The sequence below is a fragment of the Bombina bombina genome, chromosome 2 (genome assembly GCF_027579735.1).
Source record: "Bombina bombina isolate aBomBom1 chromosome 2, aBomBom1.pri, whole genome shotgun sequence".
NCBI classification, from domain to species: Eukaryota; Metazoa; Chordata; class Amphibia; order Anura; family Bombinatoridae; genus Bombina; species Bombina bombina.
Genome location: NC_069500.1, coordinates 1,328,061,615 through 1,328,087,659, shown reverse-complemented (window position 1 = coordinate 1,328,087,659; position 26,045 = coordinate 1,328,061,615). Strand labels below are relative to the sequence as shown.

Below are 26,045 nucleotides of genomic sequence, written 5' to 3'. Positions count from 1 at the left end.
GCATGCTAATAATTTTATCTGTGATGCCATTTTTGATATTATTAGAGTTGATGTCAGGTTTATGTCTCTAGCTATTTTAGCTAGAAGAGCTTTATGGCTTAAGACTTGGAATGCTGATATGGCTTCTAAATCAATTCTACTTTCCATTTCTTTCCAGGGTAACAAATTATTTGGTTCTCAGTTGGATTCTATTATCTCAACTGTTACTGGTGGGAAAGGAACTTTTTTACCACAGGATAAAAAATCTAAGGGTAAAAACAGGGCTAATAATCGTTTTCGTTCCTTTCGTTTCAACAAAGAACAAAAGCCTGATCCTTCATCCTCAGGAGCAGTTTCAGTTTGGAAACCATCTCCAGTCTGGAATAAATCCAAGCCTGCTAGAAAGGCAACGCCTGCTTCTAAGTCCACATGAAGGTGCGGCCCTCATTCCAGTGCAGCTGGTAGGGGGCAGGTTACGTTTTTTCAAAGAAATTTGGTTCAATTCTGTTCACAATCTTTGGATTCAGAACATTGTTTCAGAAGGGTACAGAATTGGTTTCAAGATGAGACCTCCCTCAAAGAGATTTTTTCTTTCCCGTGTCCCAGTAAATCCAGTAAAAGCTCAAGCATTTCTGAATTGTGTTTCAGATCTAGAGTTGACTGGAGTAATTATGCCAGTTCCAGTTCCGGAACAGGGGATGGGGTTTTATTCAAATCTCTTCATTGTACCAAAGAAGGAGAATTCCTTCAGACCAGTTCTGGATCTAAAAATATTGAATCGTTATGTAAGGATACCAACATTCAAAATGGTAACTGTAAGGACTATCTTGCCTTTTGTTCAGCAAGGGCATTATATGTCCACAATAGATTTACAGGATGCATATCTGCATATTCCGATTCATCCAGATCATTATCAGTTCCTGAGATTCTTTTTTCTGGACAAGCATTACCAGTTTGTGGCTCTGCCGTTTGGCCTAGCTACAGCTCCAAGAATTTTTACAAAGGTTCTCGGTGCCCTTCTGTCTGTAATCAGAGAACAGGGTATTGTGGTATTTCCTTATTTGGACGATATCTTGGTACTTGCTCGGTCTTTACATTTAGCAGAATCTCATACGAATCGACTTGTGTTGTTTCTTCAAGATCATGGTTGGAGGATCAATTTACCAAAAAGTTAATTGATTCCTCAGACAAGGGTGACCTTTCTGGGTTTCCAGATAGATTCAGTGTCCATGACTCTGTCTTTAACAGACAAGAGACGTCTAAAATTGATTTCAGCTTGTCGAAACCTTCAGTCACAATTATTCCCTTCGGTAGCCTTATGCATGGAAATTCTAGGTCTTATGACTGCTGCATCGGACGCGATCCCCTTTGCTCGTTTTCACATGCGACCTCTTCAGCTCTGTATGCTGAATCAATGGTGCAAGGATTACACAATGATATCTCAAATAATATCTTTAAAACCGATTGTACGACACTCTCTAACGTGGTGGACAGATCACCATCGTTTAATTCAGGGGGCTTCTTTTGTGCTTCCGACCTGGACTGTAATTTTAACAGATGCAAGTCTCACGGGTTGGGGAGCTGTGTGGGGATCTCTGACGGCACAAGGAGTTTGGGAATCTCAGGAGGTGAGATTACCGATCAATATTTTGGAACTCCGTGCAATTTTCAGAGCTCTTCAGTTTTGGCCTCTTCTGAAGAGAGAATCGTTCATTTGTTTTCAGACAGACAATGTCACAACTGTGGCATACATCAATCATCAAGGAGGGACTCACAGTCCTCTGGCTATGAAAGAAGTATCTCGAATTCTGGTTTGGGCGGAATCCAGCTCCTGTCTAATCTCTGCGGTTCATATCCCAGGTATAGACAATTGGGAAGCGGATTATCTCAGTCGCCAAACGTTGCATCCGGGCGAATGGTCTCTTCACCCAGAGGTATTTCTTCAGATTGTTCAAATGTGGGAACTTCCAGAAATAGATCTGATGGCGTCTCATCTAAACAAGAAACTTCCCAGGTATCTGTCCAGATCCCGGGATCCTCAGGCGGAGGCAGTGGATGCATTATCACTTCCTTGGAAGTATCATCCTGCCTATATCTTTCCGCCTCTAGTTCTTCTTCCAAGAGTAATCTCCAAGATTCTGAAGGAATGCTCGTTTGTTCTGCTGGTAGCTCCGGCATGGCCTCACAGGTTTTGGTATGCGGATCTGGTCCGGATGGCCTCTTGCCAACCGTGAACTCTTCCGTTAAGACCAGACCTTCTGTCGCAAGGTCCTTTTTTCCATCAGGATCTGAAATCCTTAAATTTAAAGGTATGGAGATTGAACGCTTGATTCTTGGTCAAAGAGGTTTCTCTGACTCTGTGATTAATACTATGTTACAGGCGCGTAAATCTGTATCTAGAGAGATATATTATAGAGTCTGGAAGACTTATATTTCTTGGTGTCTTTCTCATCATTTTTCTTGGCATTCTTTTAGAATACCGAGAATTTTACAGTTTCTTCAGGATGGTTTAGATAAGGGTTTGTCCGCTAGTTCCTTGAAGGGTCAAATCTCTGCTCTTTCTGTTCTTTTTCACAGAAAGATTGCTATTCTTCCTGATATTCATTGTTTTGTACAAGCTTTGGTTCGTATAAAACCTGTCAATTTCTCCTCCTTGGAGTTTGAATTTGGTTCTGGGGGCTCTTCAAGCTCCTCCGTTTGAACCTATGCATTCATTGGACTTTAAATTACTTTCTTGGAAAGTTTTGTTCCTTTTGGCAATCTCTTCTGCCAGAAGAGTTTCTGAATTATCTGCTCTTTCTTGTGAGTCTCCTTTTCTGATTTTTCATCAGGATAAGGCGGTGTTGCGAACTTCTTTTGATTTTTTACCTAAAGTTGTGAATTCCAACAACATTGGTAGAGAAATTGTGGTTCCTTCATTATGTCCTAATCCTAAGAATTCTAAGGAGAAATCGTTGCATTCTTTGGATGTTGTTAGAGCTTTGAAATATTATGTTGAAGCTACTAAGTCTTTCCGTAAGACTTCTAGTCTATTTGTTATCTTTTCCGGTTCTAGAAAAGGCCAGAAGCTTCTGCCATTTCTTTGGCATCTTGGTTGAAATCTTTAATTCATCTTGCCTATGTTGAGTCGGGTAAAACTCCGCCTCAGAGGATTACAGCTCATTCTACTAGGTCAGTTTCTACTTCCTGGGCGTTTAGGAATGAAGCTTCGATTGATCAGATTTGCAAAGCAGCAACTTGGTCCTCTTTGCATACTTTTACTAAATTCTACCATTTTGATGTATTTTCTTCTTCTGAAGCAGTTTTTGGTAGAAAAGTACTTCAGGCAGCGGTTTCAGTTTGAATCTTCTGCTTATGTTTTTCATTAAACTTTATTTTGGGTGTGGATTATTTTCAGCAGGAATTGGCTGTCTTTATTTTATCCCTCCCTCTCTAGTGACTCTTGTGTAGAAAGATCCACATCTTGGGTAATCATTATCCCATACGTCACTAGCTCATGGACTCTTGCTAATTACATGAAAGAAAACATAATTTATGTAAGAACTTACCTGATAAATTCATTTCTTTCATATTAGCAAGAGTCCATGAGGCCCGCCCTTTTTTTGTGGTGGTTATGATTTTTGTATAAAGCACAATTATTCCAATTCCTTATTTTATATGCTTTTGCACTTTTTTATCACCCCACTTCTTGGCTATTCGTTAAACTGAATTGTGGGTGTGGTGAGGGGTGTATTTATAGGCATTTTGAGGTTTGGGAAACTTTGCCCCTCCTGGTAGGAATGTATATCCCATACGTCACTAGCTCATGGACTCTTGCTAATATGAAAGAAATGAATTTATCAGGTAAGTTCTTACATAAATTATGTTTTTTGCCCACTTTTCGTGTAATTTACCTTTGAAAAGTGAGCCATTTCTAAGAACTTGAAATGCACCCTGTTAAAGCGACATTCCGGTCAAATTGTAAATGCACATAGATGAATATTGGCAAAAATGCTTTTTGTAAAAGTTATCACTGTTTTAGTGTTAGCATTTTTTCTCAGCATGTGAAGCATAGCTAGATATTTCTTTCATGTAATTAACAAGAGTCCATGAGCTAGTGACGTATGGGATATACATTCCTACCAGGAGGGGCAAAGTTTCCCAAACCTTAAAATGCCTATAAATACACCCCTCACCACACCCACAAATCAGTTTTACAAACTTTGCCTCCAAGGGAGGTGGTGAAGTAAGTTTGTGCTAGATTCTACGTTGATATGCGCTCCGCAGCAAGTTGGAGCCCGGTTTTCCTCTCAGCGTGCAGTGAATGTCAGAGGGATGTGAGGAGAGTATTGCCTATTGAATGCAGTGATCTCCTTCTACGGGGTCTATTTCATAAGGTTCTCTGTTATCGGTCGTAGAGATTCATCTCTTACCTCCCTTTTCAGATCGACGATATACTCTTATATTTACCATTTCCTCTACTGATTCTCGTTTCAGTACTGGTTTGGCTTTCTACAAACATGTAGATGAGTGTCCTGGGGTAAGTAAGTCTTATTTTCTGTGACACTCTAAGCTATGGTTGGGCACTTTATTTATAAAGTTCTAAATATATGTATTCAAACATTTATTTGCCTTGACTCAGAATGTTCAACTTTCCTTATTTCCAGACAGTCAGTTTCATATTTGGGATTATGCTTTAAATTATCATATTTTTCTTACCTCAAAAATTTGACTTTTTTCCCTGTGGGCTGTTAGGCTCGCGGGGGCTGAAAATGCTTCATTTTATTGCGTCATTCTTGGCGCGGACTTTTTTGGCGCAAAAATTCTTTTCCGTTTCCGGCGTCATACGTGTCGCCGGAAGTTGCGTCATTTTTTGACGTTATTTTGCGCCAAAAATGTCGGCGTTCCGGATGTGGCGTCATTTTTGGCGCCAAAAGCATTTGGGCGCCAAATAATGTGGGCGTCTTATTTGGCGCCAAAAAATATGGGCGTCGATTTTGTCTCCACATTATTTCAGTCTCATTTTTCATTTGCTTCTGGTTGCTAGAAGCTTGATGTTTGGCATTTTTTTCCCATTCCTGAAACTGTCTTATAAGGAATTTGATCTATTTTGCTTTATATGTTGTTTTTTCTCTTACATATTGCAAGATGTCTCACGTTGCATCTGAGCCAGAAGATACTACAGGAAAACCACTGCCTGCTGGATCTACCAAAGCTAAGTGTATCTGCTGTAAACTTTTGGTAGCTATTCCTCCAGCTGTTGTTTGTAATAATTGTCATGACAAACTTGTTAAAGCAGATAATATTTCCTTTAGTGATGTACCATTGCCTGTTGCAGTTCCCTCAACATCTAAGGTGCAGAATGTTCCTGATAACATAAGAGATTTTGTTTCTGAATCCATAAAGAAGGCTTTGTCTGTTATTTCTCCTTCTAGTAAACGTAAAAAGTCTTTTAAATCTTCTCTCTCTACAGATGAATTTTTAAATGAACACCATCATTCTGATTCTTTGGACTCTTCTGGTTCAGAGGATTCTATCTCAGAGATTGATGCTGATAAATCTTCATATTTATTTAAGATGGAATTTATTCGCTCTTTACTTAAAGAAGTACTAATTGCTTTAGAAATAGAGGATTCTAGTCCTCTTGATACTAATTCTATACGTTTGGATAAGGTTTTTAAAGCTCCTGCGGTTATTCCAGAAGTCTTTCCTGTTCCTAATGCTATTTCTGCAGTAATTGCTAAGGAATGGGATAAATTGGGTAATTCATTTACTCCTTCTAAACGTTTTAAGCAATTATATCCTGTTCCGCCTGACAGGTTAGAATTTTGGGACAAAATCCCTAAAGTTGATGGGGCTATTTCTACCCTTGCTAAACGTACTACCATTCCTACGTCAGATGGTACCTCGTTTAAGGATCCTTTAGATAGAAAAATTGAATCTTTTCTAAGAAAAGCTTATCTATGTTCAGGTAATCTTCTTAGACCTGCTATATCATTGGCTGATGTTGCTGCAGCTTCAACTTTTTGGTTGGAAACTCTAGCGCAACAAGTAACAAATCGTGATTCTCATGATATTATTATTCTTCTCCAGCATGCTAATAATTTCATCTGTGATGCCATTTTTGATATTATTAGAGTTGATGTTAGATTTATGTCTCTGGCTATCTTAGCCAGAAGAGCTTTATGGCTTAAGACCTGGAATGCTGATATGGCTTCTAAATCAACTCTACTTTCCATTTCTTTCCAGGGAAATAAATTATTTGGTTCTCAGTTGGATTCTATTATTTCAACTGTTACTGGTGGGAAAGGAACTTTTTTACCACAGGATAAAAAGTCTAAAGGTAAAAACAGGGCTAACAATCGTTTTCGTTCCTTTCGTTTCAACAAAGAACAAAAGCCTGATCCTTCGTCCTCAGGAGCAGTTTCAGTTTGGAAACCATCTCCAGTCTGGAATAAATCCAAGCCTGCTAGAAAGGCAAAGCCTGCTTCTAAGTTCACATGAAGGTACGGCCCTCATTCCAGTTCAGCTGGTAGGGGGCAGGTTACGTTTTTTCAAAGAAATTTGGATCAATTCTGTTCACAATCTTTGGATTCAGAACATTGTTTCAGAAGGGTACAGAATTGGTTTCAAGATGAGACCTCCTGCAAAGAGATTTTTTCTTTCCCATGTCCCAGTAAATCCAGTGAAAGCTCAAGCATTTCTGAATTGTGTTTCAGATCTAGAGTTGGCTGGAGTAATTATGCCAGTTCCAGTTCCGGAACAGGGGATGGGGTTTTATTCAAATCTCTTCATTGTACCAAAGAAGGAGAATTCCTTCAGACCAGTTCTGGATCTAAAATTATTGAATCGTTATGTAAGGATACCAACGTTCAAGATGGTAACTGTAAGGACTATATTGCCTTTTGTTCAGCAAGGGAATTATATGTCCACAATAGATTTACAGGATGCATATCTGCATATTCCGATTCATCCAGATCATTATCAGTTCCTGAGATTCTCTTTTCTAGACAAGCATTACCAATTTGTGGCTCTACCGTTTGGCCTTGCTACAGCTCCAAGAATTTTCACAAAGATTCTCGGTGCCCTTCTGTCTGTAATCAGAGAACAGGGTATTGTGGTATTTCCTTATTTGGACGATATCTTGGTACTTGCTCCGTCTTTACATTTAGCAGAGTCTCATACGAATCGACTTGTGTTGTTTCTTCAAGATCATGGTTGGAGGATCAATTTACCAAAAAGTTCTTTGATTCCTCAAACAAGGGTAACCTTTCTGGGTTTCCAGATAGATTCAGTGTCCATGACTTTGTCTTTAACAGACAAGAGACGTCTAAATTTGATTACAGCCTGTCGAAACCTTCAGTCTCAATCATTCCCTTCGGTAGCCTTATGCATGGAAATTCTAGGTCTTATGACTGCTGCATCGGACGCGATCCCCTTTGCTCGTTTTCACATGCGACCTCTTCAGCTCTGTATGCTGAACCAATGGTGCAGGGATTACACGAAGATATATCAATTAATATCTTTAAAACCGATTGTTCGGCACTCTCTAACGTGGTGGACAGATCACCTTCGTTTAATTCAGGGGGCTTCTTTTGTTCTTCCAACCTGGACTGTAATTTCAACAGATGCAAGTCTCACAGGTTGGGGAGCTGTGTGGGGATCTCTGACGGCACAAGGAGTTTGGGAATCTCAGGAGGTGAGATTACCGATCAATATCTTGGAACTCCGTGCAGTTTTCAGAGCTCTTCAGTTTTGGCCTCTTCTGAAGAGAGAATCGTTCATTTGTTTTCAGACAGACAATGTCACAACTGTGGCATACATCAATCATCAAGGAGGGACTCACAGTCCTCTGGCTATGAAAGAAGTATCTCGAATTTTGGTTTGGGCAGAATCCAGCTCCTGTCTAATCTCTGCGGTTCATATCCCAGGTGTAGACAATTGGGAAGCGGATTATCTCAGTCGCCAAACGTTGCATCCGGGCGAATGGTCTCTTCACCCAGAGGTATTTCTTCAGATTGTTCAAATGTGGGGGCTTCCAGAGATAGATCTGATGGCCTCTCATCTAAACAAGAAACTTCTCAGGTATCTGTCCAGATCCCGGGATCCTCAGGCGGAGGCAGTGGATGCATTATCACTTCCTTGGAAGTATCATCCTGCCTATATCTTTCCGCCTCTAGTTCTTCTTCCAAGAGTAATCTCCAAGATTCTGAGGGAATGCTCGTTTGTTCTGCTAATAGCTCCAGCATGGCCTCACAGGTTTTGGTATGCGGATCTTGTCCGGATGGCATCTTGCCAACCATGGACTCTTCCGTTAAGACCAGACCTTCTGTCACAAGGTCCTTTTTTCCATCCGGATCTGAAATCCTTAAATTTAAAGGTATGGAGATTGAACGCTTGATTCTTGGTCATAGAGGTTTCTCTGACTCCGTGATTAATACTATGTTACAGGCTCGTAAATCTGTATCTCGAGAGATATATTATAGAGTCTGGAAGACTTATATTTCTTGGTGTCTTTCTCGTCATTTTTCTTGGCATTCTTTTAGAATACCGAGAATTTTACAGTTTCTTCAGGATGGTTTAGATAAGGGTTTGTCCGCAAGTTCTTTGAAAGGACAAATCTCCGCTCTTTCTGTTCTTTTTCACAGAAAGATTGCTATTCTTCCTGATATTCATTGTTTTGTACAAGCTTTGGTTCGTATAAAACCTGTCATTAAGTCAATTTCTCCTCCTTGGAGTTTGAATTTGGTTCTGGGAGCTCTTCAAGCTCCTCCGTTTGAACCTATGCATTCATTGGACATTAAATTACTTTCTTGGAAAGTTTTGTTCCTTTTGGCCATCTCTTCTGCTAGAAGAGTTTCTGAATTATCTGCTCTTTCTTGTGAGTCTCCTTTTCTGATTTTTCATCAGGATAAGGCGGTGTTGCGAACTTCTTTTGAATTTTTACCTAAAGTTGTGAATTCCAACAACATTAGTAGAGAAATTGTGGTTCCTTCATTATGTCCTAATCCTAAGAATTCTAAGGAGAGATCATTGCATTCTTTGGATGTTGTTAGAGCTTTGAAATATTATGTTGAAGCTACGAAATCTTTCCGTAAGACTTCTAGTCTATTTGTTATCTTTTCCGGTTCTAGGAAAGGCCAGAAAGCTTCTGCCATTTCTTTGGCATCTTGGTTGAAATCTTTAATTCATCTTGCCTATGTTGAGTCGGGTAAAATTCCGCCTCAGAGAATTACAGCTCATTCTACTAGGTCAGTATCTACTTCCTGGGCGTTTAGGAATGAAGCTTCGGTTGACCAGATCTGCAAAGCAGCAACTTGGTCCTCTTTGCATACTTTTACTAAATTCTACCATTTTGATGTATTTTCTTCTTCTGAAGCAGTTTTTGGTAGAAAAGTTCTTCAGGCAGCGGTTTCAGTTTGAATCTTCTGCTTATGTTTTTTGTTAAACTTTATTTTGGGTGTGGATTATTTTCAGCAGGAATTGGCTGTCTTTATTTTATCCCTCCCTCTCTAGTGACTCTTGTGTGGAAAGATCCACATCTTGGGTAGTCATTATCCCATACGTCACTAGCTCATGGACTCTTGTTAATTACATGAAAGAAAACATAATTTATGTAAGAACTTACCTGATAAATTCATTTCTTTCATATTAACAAGAGTCCATGAGGCCCACCCTTTTTTGTGGTGGTTATGATTTTTTTGTATAAAGCACAATTATTCCAATTCCTTATTTTATATGCTTCGCACTTTTTTTCTTATCACCCCACTTCTTGGCTATTCGTTAAACTGATTTGTGGGTGTGGTGAGGGGTGTATTTATAGGCATTTTAAGGTTTGGGAAACTTTGCCCCTCCTGGTAGGAATGTATATCCCATACGTCACTAGCTCATGGACTCTTGTTAATATGAAAGAAATGAATTTATCAGGTAAGTTCTTACATAAATTATGTTTTTCAGTGCACCAGCATTTTAAATACTGCACCTGTCAGTAATTAACGGAGTCATTACCAAACGGTATAAACACCTTAGTCTCTTTGAGCAAGTGCTTTGTTTAAAATGCTGGTGCACGGTGCATACTTAAATGCAGTTTTGAAACCGCTTAACCTTTTTTTTTTTTTTTTTTTTAATAAAACATTTTTGCAAATACTTGTGTATTTCAAAAATGCTTCTATTGAAATGCATTCACGTGGATTACATTTTTGGCTGGAATGTCCCTTTAACTTCTCAAGACTAATCTGGTTATAAATCTGTCCCTAATTGTTTATCAGATAACTGCTGCACTACACTTTATACTAACTGTATGACGGTGACTAGCCTTCTTGTCTCTGACTAAAGCCCAGATTAGCTCCTCTAAGGAAGGCAAATGGTAGGTGGAGTTTGGCTATAAAAATAACTGCAGTTTAAAGGATGTTAATTTGCATCATTTTATCTAGCATTTATTTAGTGTTTAATGTCCCTTTAAGGTTTCTGAAACAATCAAAGAAAAGATTAGTCTGAGAATAACATGTAGATTTATTTTTTAAAGTTTCATTAGTTGTTTAAATATTGACAAAATAAGTGTAAAGTTTTAATGTCTATAAAACAATGGGAGCTGCCATGTTGTAACTTAGGTTACCTTCTCTCCTGTGGCCAATTAGGGACAGTTATAAATAGGCCACTATGCAGCCAATGGCTGTGTGAAATATAACGGTCTCCTGCACTTCTATTTCTAACAGGAACTGAAAAGCTTACAATTTCAGACTGTAATTACAGGAAAAGGGGACACAATAAATACAAGTATATTGCAGAGTTTTTTTTATATATCCAATTTATCATTTTATATTACCATCTCAAAGTGTTTATTGTCCCTTTAAGGCATCATGATATGTTGTTCTATAGTAACCCTTTAAAAGGGCAGTAAAGTAAAAGTCAAAGGGATATGAAACTCAAAATTTTCTTTTGTGATTCAGACAGAGGATACCATTTTAAAAAACTTTCCAATTTACTTCTATTATCAAATTTTGCTTTGTTCCCTTGATATTCTGTGTTGAAGAGATACCTAGATAGGCATCTGGAGCACTATATGGCAGGAAATAGTGCTGCCATATAGAGCTCCACAAATGGACTGGATCCTAAGCATACATCCCTGCTTTGCAACAAAATATACCAAGAGAACGCAGAAAAATTAATAATAGAAGTTAGTTATAAAGTTTTTTTTTTTAAATTGCATGCTGTATTTGCATCGTGAAAGAAAACATTGGGTTCCATAGCCCTTTAAACTAATGATTCAGACAGATTATGGAACACATTTTCAATTTACTTCTATTATCATATGTGCTTTGTTCTCTTTATTCTTTATTGAAAAGTAGGCCTACCTTTTATATTTTCTCTCTTAGTTTGTTACATTTAGCTCGTCTATGGCCCATTTCTAGCAGAGTTATAATACACTGGCTATTTGATCCACGCAAAAAAAAAAAAAATATTATTACTCATATAATCCTCTCTTTGAATATTCTAGTTGTTAAAGCTCCAGGATCGTGTACTGAACAGTGTGATTATCAGTCTTCTTGGAGATGAAGATGCCAGAGTGAGACATGTAGCAGCAGCATCATTAGTTAGGTAATTGTGATAATTTTTTATTTAATTTACATAGTGACTATTTAGATTTTTGTTTGTACTGCAGGAATTTTTATGTAAAACCACTTTCTAATGACACGATGAGTCCACAGATCATCTAATCACTATTGGGAATATCACTCCTGCCCAGCAGGTGGCGGCAAAGAGCACCACAGCAAAGCTGTTAAATATCACCTCCCTTCCCTCCAACCCCAGTCATTCTCTTTGCTTACGTTAGTGTAAGGAAGTTCTCAAGAGTCTAAATAAATAAATAAATAAATAAAGGAGTGCCGTCCTTCAAGATGGAAACTATTCGTTACATTCTTCCTTTGGTCCAAGAGGGTCAATTTATGACAACGGTAGATTTAAAGGACGCGTACCTGCATGTTCCCATTCACAGGGACCATCACAAGTTTCTAAGGTTTGTATTTCTAGACAAACACTTCCAGTTCATGGCTCTTCCATTCGGCCTTGCCACAGCTCCCAGAATTTTCTCAAAGGTTCTGGGATCCCTGTTGGCATTGCTCCGATTGCAGGGCATCGCAGTGACGAAATTCTGGTTCAGGCGCCATCCTTTCAACAAGCAAGATCCCACACGGAAATGTTGTTATCTTTCCTGCGATCTCACGGTTGGAAGGTAAATTTGGAAAAGAGTTCTTTAGTTCCAAATACAAGGGTAATTTTCTTGGGAACCATAATAGATTCCTTATCAATGAAAAATTTCTTTCATGTAATTAGCAAGAGTCCATGAGCTAGTGACGTATGGGATATACATTCCTACCAGGAGGGGCAAAGTTTCCCAAACCTTAAAATGCCTATAAATACACCCCTCACCACACCCACAATTCAGTTTTACAAACTTTGCCTCCGATGGAGGTGGTTTAGTAAGTTTGTGCTAGATTCTACGTTGATATGCGCTCCGCAGCAAGTTGGAGCCCGTTTTTCCTCTCAGCGTGCAGTGAATGTCAGAGGGATGTGAGGAGAGTATTCCCTATTTGAATGCAGTGATCTCCTTCTACGGGGTCTATTTCATAGGTTCTCTGTTATCGGTCGTAGAGATTCATCTCTTACCTCCCTTTTCAGATCGACGATATACTCTTATATATACCATTACCTCTGCTGATTCTCGTTTCAGTACTGGTTTGGCTTTCTACAAACATGTAGATGAGTGTCCTGGGGTAAGTAAATCTTATTTTCTGTGACACTCTAAGCTATGGTTGGGCACTTTGTTTATAAAGTTCTAAATATATGTATTCAAACATTTATTTGCCTTGACTCAGAATGTTCAACTTTCCTTATTTTTCAGACAGTCAGTTTCATATTTGGGATAATGCATTTGAATTAATCATTTTTTTTCTTACCTTCAAAAATTTGACTCTTTTTTTCCCTGTGGGCTGTTAGGCTCGCGGGGGCTGAAAATGCTTCATTTTATTGCGTCATTCTTGGCGCAGACTTTTTTGGCGCAAAAATTCTTTTCCGTTTCCGGCGTCATACGTGTCGCCGGAAGTTGCGTCATTTTTTGACGTTATTTTGCGCCAAAAATGTCGGCGTTCCGGATGTGGCGTCATTTTTGGCGCCAAAAGCATTTTAGGCGCCAAATAATGTGGGCGTCTGATTTGGCGCTAAAAAATATGGGCGTCGCTTTTGTCTCCACATTATTTTAGTCTCATTTTTCATTGCTTCTGGTTGCTAGAAGCTTGTTCTTTGGCATTTTTCCCATTCCTGAAACTGTCATTTAAGGAATTTGATCAATTTTGCTTTATATGTTGTTTTTTTGTCTTACATATTGCAAGATGTCTCACGTTGCATCTGAGTCAGAAGATACTACAGGAAAATCGCTGTCTAGTGCTGGAGCTACCAAGCTAAGTGTATCTGCTATAATTTTTGGTATCTTTCTCCAGCTGTTGTTTGTATTGCATGTCATGACAAACTTATTAATGCAGATAAAATTTCCTTTAGTACTGTTACATTACCTGTTGCTGTTCCGTCAACATCTAATTTTCAGAGTGTCCCTGATAAACATAAGAGATTTTTTTTTTTTTTAAATCCATTAAGAAGGCTATGTCTGTTATTTCTCCTTCTAGTTTACATAAAAGTCTTTTAAAACTTCTCTTTTTTTCAGATGAATTTTTAAATGAACATCATCATTCTGATACTGATAAATCTTTGTATTTGTTCAAGATGGAATTTATTCGTTCTTTATTTAAAGAAGTATTAATTGCATTAGAAATAGAGGATTCTGGTCCTCTTGTTACTAAATCTAAACGTTTAAATAAGGTTTTTAAATCTCCTGTAGTTATTCCAGAAGTGTTTAATCTCCCTGATGCTATTTCTGAAGTAATTTCCAGGGAATGGAATAATTTGGGTAATTCTTTTACTCCTTCTAAACGTTTAAGCAATTATATCCTGTGCCATCTGACAGATTAGAGTTTTTTTGGGACAAAATCCCTAAGGTTATGGGGCTGTCTCTACTCCTGCTAAATGTACTACTGTTCCTACGGCAGATAGTACTTTATTTAAGGAAAATTGAATCCTTCCTGAGAAAAGCTTACTTATGTTTAGGTAATCTTCTTAGACCTGCTATATTTTTAGCGGATGTTGCTGCAGCTTCAACTTTTTGGTTAGAAGCTTTAGCGCAACAAGTAACAGATCATAATTTTATAGCATTATTATTATTCTATAACATACTAATAATTTTATTGGTGATACCATCTTTTGATATCATTAGAGTTGATGTCAGGTATATGTCTCTAGCTATTTTAGCTAGAAAAGCTTTATGGATTAAACTTGGAATGCTGATATGTCTTCTAAGTCAACTTTGCTTTCCCTTTCTTTCCGGGGTATTAAATTATTATCTCAATTGTTTCTGGAAGGAAGGGAACTTTTTTACCAAAGGATAAAAAATCTAAGGTAAATTTAGGTCTAATAATCTTTTTCGTTCCTTTCCTCACAACAAGGAACAAAAGCCTGATCCTTCATCCTCAGGAGCGGTATCAGTTTGGAAACTTTTTCCAGTTTGGAATATATCCAAGCCTTATAGAAATCTATAGCCAGCTCCTAAGTACCCATGAAGGTGCGGCCCTTATTCCAGCTCAGCTGGTATGGGGCAGATTACGTTTTCTTCAAAGAAATTTGGATCAATTCCGTTCTCAATCTCTGGTTTCAGAACATTGTTTCAGAAAGGTACAGAATTGGCTTCAAGTTAAGGCCTCCTGCTAAGAGATTTTTTTCTTTCCCGTGTCCCAGTTAACACAGCAAAGGCTCAGCATTTCTGAAATGTGTTTCAGATCTAGAGTTGGTTGGAGTATTTATACCAGTTCCAGTTCTGGAACAGGGGCTGGGGTTTTATTTTATCTCTTCATTGTACCAAAGAAGGTCAATTCCTTCAGACCAGTTCCGGATCTATCAATATTGAATCGTTATGTAAGGATACTAACATTCAAGATGGTTACTGTAGGACTATCCTGTTTTTTGTTTAGCAAGGGCATTATATGTCTACAATAGATTTACAGGATGTGTATCTGCATATTCCGATTCATCCAGATCACTTTTAGTGTCTGAGATTCTCTTTTCTTCTGTTATGTGTGATCAGTCCACGGGTCATCATTACTTCTGGGATATAACTCCTCCCCAACAGGAAATGCAAGAGGATTCACCCAGCAGAGCTGCATATAGCTCCTCCCCTCTACGTCAGTCCCAGTCATTCTCTTGCACCCAACGACTAGATAGGATGTGTGAGAGGACTATGGTGATTATACTTAGTTTTTATGACTTCAATCAAAAGTTTGTTATTTTAAAATAGCACCGGAGCGTGTTATTACTTCTCTGGCAGAGTTTGAGGAAGAATCTGACAGAGATTTTTTACTATGATTTTAACCGGAGTCGTTAAGATCATATTGCTGTTCTCGACCATCTGAGGGAGGTAAAGGCTTCAGATCAGGGGACAGCGGGCAGATCAATCTGCATTGAGGTATGTGGCAGTTTTTATTTTCTGAATGGAATTGATGAGAAAAGCCTGCCATACCGTTAAAATGACATGTATGTATACACTTTAGTATTCTGGGGATGGTATTTCACCGGAACTACTCTGTTAAAGGTCACTAATCCTTTTAATAACTATTCTCATGTTAAACGTTTTTGCTGGAATGTAGAATCGTTTACATTGCTGAGGTACTGTGTGAATAAATATTTGGGCATTATTTTCCACTTGGCAGTTTTTTGCTTTAATTGTGACAGTTTCGTTTCTCTTCACTGCTGTGTGGGAGAGGGAGGGGCCGTTTTTGGCGCTCTTTGCTACGCATCAAAAATTCCAGTCAGTTACTTTTATATTTCCTGCATGATCCGGTTCATCTCTGACAGATCTCAGGGGTCTTCAAACTTCTTTGAAGGGAGGTAAATTCTCTCAGCAGAGCTGTGAGAATTCTTATAGTGACTGTGAATAAAAACGTTGTTTTGTTTTCTTATGTACAAATTTAATTAGTGTTGTTTTTTACTAATGGGAACAAACCTTTGCTAAAAGTTGTGTTGTTTTAAAGTTTGATGCTATAACTGTTTTTCAGTTCATTATTTCAACTGTCATTTAATCGTTAGTACCTCTTTGAGGCACAGTGCGTTTTTTTGCTAAAAAAGATTATAACCAAGTTGTAAGTTTTTTTGCTAGTGTGTTAAACATGTCTGACTCAGAGGAAGATATCTGTGTCATTTGTTCCAATGCCAAGGTGGAGCCCAATAGAAATTTATGTACTAACTGTATTGATGCTACTTTAAATAAAAGTCAATCTGTACAATGTGAACAAATTTCACCAAACAGCGAGGGGAGAGTTATGCCGACTAACTCGCCTCACGCGGCAGTACCTGCATCTCCCGCCCGGGAGGTGCGTGATATTTTGGCGCCTAGTACATCTGGGCGGCCATTACAGATAACATTACAAGATATGGCTACTGTTATGACTGAAGTTTTGTCTAAATTACCAGAACTAAGAGGCAAGCGTGATCACTCTGGGGTGAGAACAGAGTGCGCTGACAATGCTAGGGCCATGTCTGATACTGCGTCACAGCTCGCAGAGCATGAGGACGGAGAGCTTCATTCTGTGGGTGACGGTTCTGATCCAAACAGATTGGACTCAGATATTTCAAATTTTAAATTTAAATTGGAGAACCTCCGTGTACTACTAGGGGAGGTCTTAGCAGCTCTCAACGATTGTAACACCGTTGCAATACCAGAGAAACTGTGTAGGTTGGATAAATACTTTGCGGTACCGGCGAGTACTGACGTTTTTCCTATACCTAAGAGACTAACTGAAATTGTTACTAAGGAGTGGGATAGACCCGGTGTGCCGTTCTCACCCCCTCCAATATTTAGAAAGATGTTTCCAATAGACGCCACCACTCGGGACTTATGGCAAACGGTCCCCAAGGTGGAGGGAGCAGTTTCTACTTTAGCTAAGCGTACCACTATCCCGGTGGAGGATAGCTGTGCTTTCTCAGATCCAATGGATAAAAAATTAGAGGGTTACCTTAAGAAAATGTTTGTTCAACAAGGTTTTATATTACAACCCCTTGCATGTATCGCGCCGATTACGGCTGCGGCAGCATTTTGGATTGAGTCGCTTGAAGAGAACCTTAGTTCCTCTACGCTAGACGACATTACGGACAGGCTTAGAGTCCTTAAACTAGCTAATTCTTTCATTTCGGAGGCCGTAGTACATTTAACCAAACTTACGGCTAAGAACTCAGGATTCGCCATACAGGCACGCAGGGCGCTGTGGCTAAAATCCTGGTCAGCTGATGTTACTTCTAAGTCCAAATTACTTAATATACCTTTCAAGGGGCAGTCCTTATTCGGGCCCGGTTTGAAAGAAATTATCGCTGACATTACGGGAGGTAAGGGCCACGCCCTACCTCAAGACAAGGCCAAAGCTAAGGCTAGACAGTCTAATTTTCGTCCCTTTCGGAATTTCAAAACAGGAGCAGCATCAACCTCCACTGCACCAAAACAGGAAGGAGCTGTTGCTCGTTACAGGCAAGGCTGGAAGCCTAACCAGTCCTGGAACAAGAGCAAGCAGGCCAGGAAACCTGCTGCTGCCCCAAAGACAGCATGAACCGAGAGCCCCCGATCCGGAACCGGATCTAGTAGGGGGCAGACTCTCTCTCTTCGCCCAGGCCTGGGCAAGAGATGTTCAGGATCCCTGGGCACTAGAGATCATATCTCAGGGATACCTTCTAGACTTCAAATTATCTCCCCCAAGAGGGAGATTTCATCTGTCAAGGTTGTCAACAAACCAGATAAAGAAAGAAGCGTTTCTACGCTGCGTACAAGATCTGTTAACAATGGGAGTGATCCATCCGGTTCCGCGGTCGGAACAAGGACAAGGGTTCTACTCAAACCTGTTTGTGGTTCCCAAAAAAGAGGGAACTTTCAGGCCAATCTTAGATTTAAAGACTCTAAACAAATTCCTAAGAGTTCCATCGTTCAAAATGGAAACTATTCGGACGATCTTACCCATGATCCAAGAGGGTCAGTACATGACCACAGTGGATTTAAAGGATGCTTACCTTCACATACCGATCCACAAAGATCATCACCGGTATCTAAGGTTTGCCTTCTTAGACAGGCACTACCAGTTTGTAGCTCTTCCATTCGGATTGGCTACGGCTCCAAGAATCTTCACAAAGGTTCTGGGTGCCCTTCTAGCGGTACTAAGACCGCGAGGGATTTCGGTAGCTCCGTACCTAGACGACATTCTAATACAAGCTTCAAGCTTTCAAACTGCCAAGTCTCATACAGAGTTAGTTCTGGCATTTCTAAGGTCGCATGGATGGAAAGTGAACGAAAAGAAGAGTTCTCTCTTTCCTCTCACAAGGGTTCCATTCTTGGGGACTCTTATAGATTCTGTAGAAATGAAGATTTACCTGACAGAAGACAGGTTAACAAAGCTTCAAAATGCATGCCGCGTCCTTCATTCCATTCAACACCCGTCAGTAGCTCAATGCATGGAGGTGATCGGCTTAATGGTAGCGGCAATGGACATAGTACCTTTTGCACGCCTACACCTCAGACCGCTGCAATTATGCATGCTAAGTCAGTGGAATGGGGATTACTCAGATTTGTCCCCTACTCTGAATCTGAATCAAGAGACCAGAAATTCTCTTCTATGGTGGCTTTATCGGCCACACCTGTCCAGGGGGATGCCATTCAGCAGGCCAGACTGGACAATTGTAACAACAGACGCCAGCCTACTAGGTTGGGGCGCTGTCTGGAATTCTCTGAAGGCTCAGGGACTATGGAATCAGGAGGAGAGTCTCCTTCCAATAAACATTCTGGAATTGAGAGCAGTTCTCAATGCCCTTCTGGCTTGGCCCCAGTTAATAACTCGGGGGTTCATCAGGTTTCAGTCGGACAACATCACGACTGTAGCTTACATCAACCATCAGGGAGGGACAAGAAGCTCCCTAGCAATGATGGAAGTATCAAAGATAATTCGCTGGGCAGAGTCTCACTCTTGCCACCTGTCAGCAATCCACATCCCGGGAGTGGAGAACTGGGAGGCGGATTTCTTGAGTCGCCAGACTTTTCATCCGGGGGAGTGGGAACTTCATCCGGAGGTCTTTGTCCAAATACTTCGACGTTGGGGCAAACCAGAGATAGATCTCATGGCGTCTCGCCAGAACGCCAAACTTCCTCGCTACGGGTCCAGATCCAGGGATCCGGGAGCAGTTCTGATAGATGCTTTGACAGCACCTTGGAACTTCAGGATGGCTTATGTGTTTCCACCCTTCCCGCTGCTTCCTCGATTGATTGCCAAAATCAAACAGGAGAGAGCATCAGTAATTCTAATAGCACCTGCTTGGCCACGCAGGACTTGGTATGCAGATCTAGTGGACATGTCATCCTGTCCGCCTTGGTCTCTACCTCTAAGACAGGACCTTCTGATACAGGGTCCATTCAAACATCAAAATCTAACTTCTCTGAAGCTGACTGCTTGGAAATTGAACGCTTGATTTTATCAAAACGTGGTTTTTCTGAGTCGGTTATTGATACCCTGATTCAGGCTAGGAAGCCTGTTACCAGAAGGATTTACCATAAAATATGGCGGAAATACCTATACTGGTGCGAATCCAAAGGTTACTCCTGGAGTAAGGTTAGGATCGCTAGGATATTGTCTTTTCTACAAGAAGGTTTAGAAAAGGGTTTATCAGCTAGTTCATTAAAGGGACAGATTTCAGCTCTGTCCATCTTGTTACACAGACGTCTGTCAGAAAATCCAGACGTCCAGTCCTTTTGTCAGGCTTTAGCTAGGATCAAGCCTGTGTTTAAAGCTGTTGCTCCACCATGGAGTTTAAACTTAGTTCTTAACGTTTTACAGGGTGTTCCGTTTGAACCCCTTCATTCCATTGATATAAAAATGTTATCTTGGAAAGTTCTGTTTTTAATGGCTATTTCCTCGGCTCGAAGAGTCTCTGAGTTATCAGCCTTACATTGTGATTCCCCTTATCTGATTTTTCACTCAGACAAGGTAGTTCTGCGTACTAAACCTGGGTTCTTACCTAAGGTAGTCACTAACAGGAACATCAATCAAGAGATTGTTGTCCCATCCTTGTGTCCAAATCCTTCTTCAAAGAAGGAACGTCTTTTACACAATCTGGATGTAGTTCGTGCCCTCAAGTTCTACTTGCAGGCAACTAAAGATTTTCGCCAAACTTCTTCCTTGTTTGTCGTTTACTCTGGACAGAGGAGAGGTCAAAAAGCTTCTGCTACCTCTCTCTCTTTTTGGCTTCGTAGCATAATACGTTTAGCCTATGAGACTGCTGGACAGCAGCCTCCTGAAAGAATTACAGCTCACTCCACTAGAGCTGTGGCTTCCACTTGGGCCTTTAAGAATGAGGCCTCTGTTGAACAGATTTGCAAGGCTGCAACTTGGTCTTCGCTTCATACTTTTTCCAAATTTTACAAATTTGACACTTTTGCTTCTTCGGAGGCTATTTTTGGGAGAAAGGTTCTTCAGGCAGTGGTTCCTTCTGTATAATGAGCCTGCCTATCCCTCCCGTCATCCGTGTACTTTTGCTTTGGTATTGGTATCCCAGAAGTAATGATGACCCGTGGACTGATCACACATAACAGAAGAAAACATAATTTATGCTTACCTGATAAATTCCTTTCTTCTGTTGTGTGATCAGTCCACGGCCCGCCCTGTTTTAAGGCAGGTAAATATCTTTTAAATTATACTCCAGTCACCACTTCACCCTTGGTTACTCCTTTCTCGTTGATTCTTGGTCGAATGACTGGGACTGACGTAGAGGGGAGGAGCTATATGCAGCTCTGCTGGGTGAATCCTCTTGCATTTCCTGTTGGGGAGGAGTTATATCCCAGAAGTAATGATGACCCGTGGACTGATCACACAACAGAAGAAAGGAATTTATCAGGTAAGCATAAATTATGTTTTTAGACAAGCATTACCAGTTTTTTGGCTCTACCGTTTTTCCTAGCCTCAGTTCCAAGAATTTTTTTTCAAAGGTTCTCGGTGCCCTTCTTTCTGTAATCAGAGAACAGGGTTTTTTGGTATTTCCTTATTTGGACGATATCTTGGTATTTGCTCAGTCTTCTCATTTTCGAAGAATCTCATACGAATCGACTTGTATTGTTTCTTCAAGTTCATGGTTGGAGGTTCAATTTACCGATCAGTTCATTGATTCCTCAGACAAGGGTAACCTTTTTAGGTTTCTAGATAGATTCAGTGTCTATGACTCTGTCCTTGTCAGACAAGAGAAGTTTAACATTGATATCAGCTTGTCAAAACCTTCAGTCACAATCATTCCCTTTGGTAGCCTTATGCATGGAAATTTTAGGTCTTAGGACTGCCGCATCAGATGCGATCTCCTTTGCTCGTTTTCACATGCGACCTCTTCAGCTCTGTATGCTGAACCAATGGTGCAGGGATTACTCAAAGATATCTCAATTAATATCTTTAAACCGATTATACGACACTCTCTGACATGGTGGACAGATCACCATCGTTTAGTTCAGGGGGCTTCTTGTTCTTCCGACCTGGACTATAATCTCAACAGATGCAAGTCTTACAGGTTGGGGAGCTGTGTGGGGGTATCTGACGGCACAAGGGGTTTGGGAATCTCAGGAGGTGAGATTTCCGATCAATATTTTGGAACTCCGTGCAATTTTCAGAGCTTTTCAGTCTTGGCCTCTTCTGAAGAGAGAGTTGTTCATTTGTTTTCAGATAGACAATGTCACAACTGTGGCATACATCAATCATCAAGGAGGGACTCACAGTCCTCTGGTTATGAAAGAAGTATCTCGAATTTTGGTTTGGGCGGAATCCAGCTCCTGTCTAATCTCTGCGGTTCATATCCCAGGTATGGACAATTGGAAAGCGGATTATCTCAGTCGCCAAACGTTGCACCTGGGCGAATGGTCTCTTCACCCAGAGGTATTTCCTCAGATTGTTCAAATGTGGGAACTCCCAGAAATAGATCTGATGGCTTCTCATCTAAACAAGAAACTTCCCTGGTATCTGTCCGGATCCCGGGATCCTTGGGCGGAGGCAGTGGATGCATTATTTCTTCCTTACAAGTGTCATCCTGCCTATATCTTTCCGCCTCTAGTTTTTCTTCCAAGGGTATTCTCCAATATTCTTAGGAATGCTCGTTTGTCCTGCTGGTAGCTCCAGCATGGCCTCACAGGTTTTGGTATGCGGATCTTGTCCGGATGGCCTTTTGCCAGCTGTGGACTCTTCCGTTAAGACCAGTCTTTCTGCCTCAAAACCTTAATTTTAAGGTATGGAGTTTGAACGCTTGATTCTTGGTCAAAGATTGATACTATGTGACAGGTTCATAAATTTGTATCTAGAGTGATATATTATAGAGTCTGGAAGACTTATATCTCTTAGTGTCTTTCTCATCTTTTTTCTTGGCATTCTTTTTGAATACCGAGAATTTTACAGTTTCTTCAGGATGGTTTAGATAAAGGTTTGTCCGCAAGTTTCTTGAAAGACAAATCTCTGCTCTTTCTGTTCTTTTTCACAGAAGGTTTGCTAATCTTCCTGATATTTATTGTTTTGTACAACCTTTGGTTCATATAAAACCTGTCTTTAAGTCAATTTCTCCTCCTTGGAGTTTGAATTTGGTTCTGGGGGCTCTTCAAGCTCCTCCTTTTGAACCCATGCATTCTTTGGTCGTTATATTACTTTCTTGGAAAGTTTTGTTTCTTTTGGCCATCTCTTCTGCCAGAAGAGTCTCTGAATTATCTACTCTTTTTTTGTGAGTCTCCTTTTCTGATTTTGCATCAGGATAAGGTGGTGCTGCGAACTTCTTTTGAATTTTTTACCTAAGGTTGTGAATTCTAACAACATTAGTAGAGAAATTGTGGTTCCTTCATTATATCCTGATCCTATGAATTCTAAGGAGAAATCATTGCATTCTTTGGATGCTGTTAGAGCTTTGTAATATTATGTTGAAGCTACTAAGTCTTTCCGAAAGACTTCTAGTCTATTTGTCATCTTTTCCGGTTCTAGAAAAGGCCAGAAAGCTTCTGCCATTTCTTTGGCATCTTGGTTGAAATCTTTATTTCATTATGCCTATGTTGAGTCGGGTAACACTCCGCCTCAAAGGATTACAGCTCATTCTACTAGGTCAGTTTCTACTTCCTGGGCGTTTAGGAATGAAGCTTCGGTTGATCAGATTTGCAAAGCAGCAACTTGGTCCTCTTTGCATAATTTTACTAAATTCTACCATTTTGATGTGTTTTCTTCTTTTGAAGCAGTTTTTGGTAGAAACGTACTTCAGACAGTGTTTTCAGTTTGAATCTTCTGCTTATGTTTTTTCATTAAAAATTTTATTCTGGGTGTGGATTATTTTCAGCAGGAATTGGCTGTCTTTATTTTATCCCTCCCTCTCTAGTGACTCTTGCGTGGAAAGATCCACATCTTGGGTAATCATTATCCCATACGTCACTAGCTCATGGACTCTTGCTAATTACATGAAAGAAAACATAATTTATGTAAGAACTTACCTGATAAATTCATTTCTTTCATATTAGCAAGAGTCCATGAGGCCCGCCCTTTTTTTGTGGTGGTTGTGATTTTTTTGTATAAAGCACAATTATTCCAATTCCTTATTTTATATGCTTTCGCACTTTTTTCTTATCACCCCACTTCTTGGCTATTCGTTAAACTGAATTGTGGGTGTGGTGAGGGGTGTATTTATAGGCATTTTAAGGTTTGGGAAACTTTGCCCCTCCTGGTAGGAATGTATATCCCATACGTCACTAGCTCATGGACTCTTGCTAATATGAAAGAAATGAATTTATCAGGTAAGTTCTTACATAAATTATGTTTTTCTGACAGAAGTCAGGAAATCAAAGATTTTCGATTCTTGCCTAGCTCTTCAGTCTTCTCCTCGGGCATCAGTGGCTCAGTGCATGGAGGTAATCGGTCTGATGGTAGAGGCAATGGACATCATCCCGTTCGCCCGTTTCCACCTCAGATCTCTGCAGTTAAGCATGCTCAGTCAGTGGAACAGAGATTATGCAGATCTGTCTCTGTGATTACAGCTGGAGCAGGAGACAAGGGATTCTCTTCTTTGGTGGTTGTCTCAGGATCATCTCTCCCAGGGAACCTGCTTTTGCAGACCCTCTTGGGTGATTGTGACAACAGACGCCAGCCTTCTGGGATGGGGAGCCCTCTGGGGCTCTCTAAAGGCTCAGGGAACATGTACTCGGTCGGAGTCTGTTCTACCCATAAACATTCTGAAGCTGAGAGCGATCTTCAATGCTCTTCTGGCCTGGCCTCAGTTAGCCTCGGCCCGGTTCATCAGGTTCCAGTCGGACAACATAACTTCAGTGGCTTACATCAACCATCAGGGAGGAACTTGGAGTTCCTTGGCCATGACAGAGGTAGCCAAGACAATTCAGTGGGCGGAGACCCACAATTGCTGTCTGTTGGCGATCCACGTCCCAGGAGTGGACAACTGGGAGGCGGACTTCCTTAGCAGGCAGACCTTTCACCCGGGGGAGTGGGAACTCAATCCGGAAGTGTTTTCCAGCCTGATTCTCAAATGGGGTCAGTCGGAATTGGATCTCATGGCTTCTCAGCATAATGCCAAGCTTCCTTTACGCGTCAAAGTCAAGGGGTCCTCAGGCTGTACTGATAGACGCTCTGGCGGTACCTTGGAATTTCAGTCTTGCATACCTATTTCCTCCGTTCGCTCTTCTACCTCGGGTTATTGCTCGAATCAAGCAGGAGAGGGCATCAGTGATCCTCATTGCACTGGCGTGGCCTCGCAGGATTTGGTTTGCAGACCTGGTGGACATGTCATCTCTTCCACCTTGGAGACACCTATGGCGTAAATATCTATATTGGTGTGAATCCAAGTGCTACTCTTGGAGTAGAGTTAGGATTCCTAGAATTCTGTCCTTTCTCCAAGAGGGTCAAATATCTGCCTTGTCTATTTTGTTACATAAACGTCTGGCGGACATCCCAGACGTACAATCGTTTTGTCAGGACTTGGTCAGGATCAGGCCTGTGTTCAAGCCAGTTACTCCTCCCTGGAGTCTTAATTTAGTTCTTAAAGTTCTTCAAGGGGCTCCGTTTGAGCCTATGCATTCCTTAGATATTAAGTTGTTATCTTGGAAAGTTTTGTTTTCATCTGCTCGTAGAGTGTCAGAGCTCTCGGCATTACAGTATGAGTCTCCTTACCTTATTTTTCATTTGGATAAGGTGGTTTTGCGTACTAAGTTAGGGTTTCTCCCTATAGTAGTTTCAGACCGGAACATTAATCAGGAGATTGTTGTTCCTTCCTTGTGTCCTAATCCTTCTTCTCAAAAGGAACGGCTTTTGCACAATCTGGATGTGGTGCGTGCATTAAAATTCTATTTACAGGCGACTAAGGATTTTCGTCAGTCTTTTGCTCTTTTTGTGGTATTCTCTGGGAAACGTAAGGGGCAGAAAGCTACGGCTACTTCTCTTTCTTTGTAGCTGAAGAGTATGATTCGCTTTGCCTATGAAACTGCTGGACAGCAGCCTCCTGAGATAGTTACGGCTCATTCTACGAGGGCTGTTTTCTCTTCCTGTGGGCATTCAAAAATGAAGCTTCTGTGGAACAGATTTGCAAGGCTGCAACTTGGTCCACTCTTCACACTTTTTCAAAATTCTATAAATTTGTCACTTTTGGCTTGGCTGAGGCCTCTTTTGGGAGAAATGTTCTTCAAGCAGTGGTGCCTTCCTTTAGGTTCCCTGTCTTGTCCCTCCCTTATCATCTGTGTCCTCTAGCATGGGTATTGATTCCCAATAGTAATTAGATGATCCGTGGACTCATCGTGTCATTAGAAAGAAAACAAAATTTATGCTTACCTGATAAATTTATTTATTTCTTGACACGATGAGTCAACGGCCCACCATGTTCTTTGGACAGGTTGTTGGTATTTTATAAACTTCAGACACACCTGCACCTTGTTGCTTCCTTTCTCTCCTTTGCTTCGGTTG

General features: G+C 40.5%; 1 protein-coding gene across 1 annotated transcript in view; it reads left to right on the top strand.

Annotated features, from left to right (window-relative positions):
- Window positions 1-26,045, top strand: part of HTT (huntingtin) — a gene marked incomplete in the record, with an annotated part of 1,068,170 nt that overhangs the window by 349,015 nt on the left and 693,110 nt on the right. Inside the window, 1 exon segment of the mRNA XM_053704193.1 lies at window positions 11,456-11,556. Within this exon segment, the coding sequence (XP_053560168.1) occupies window positions 11,456-11,556 (101 nt within the window).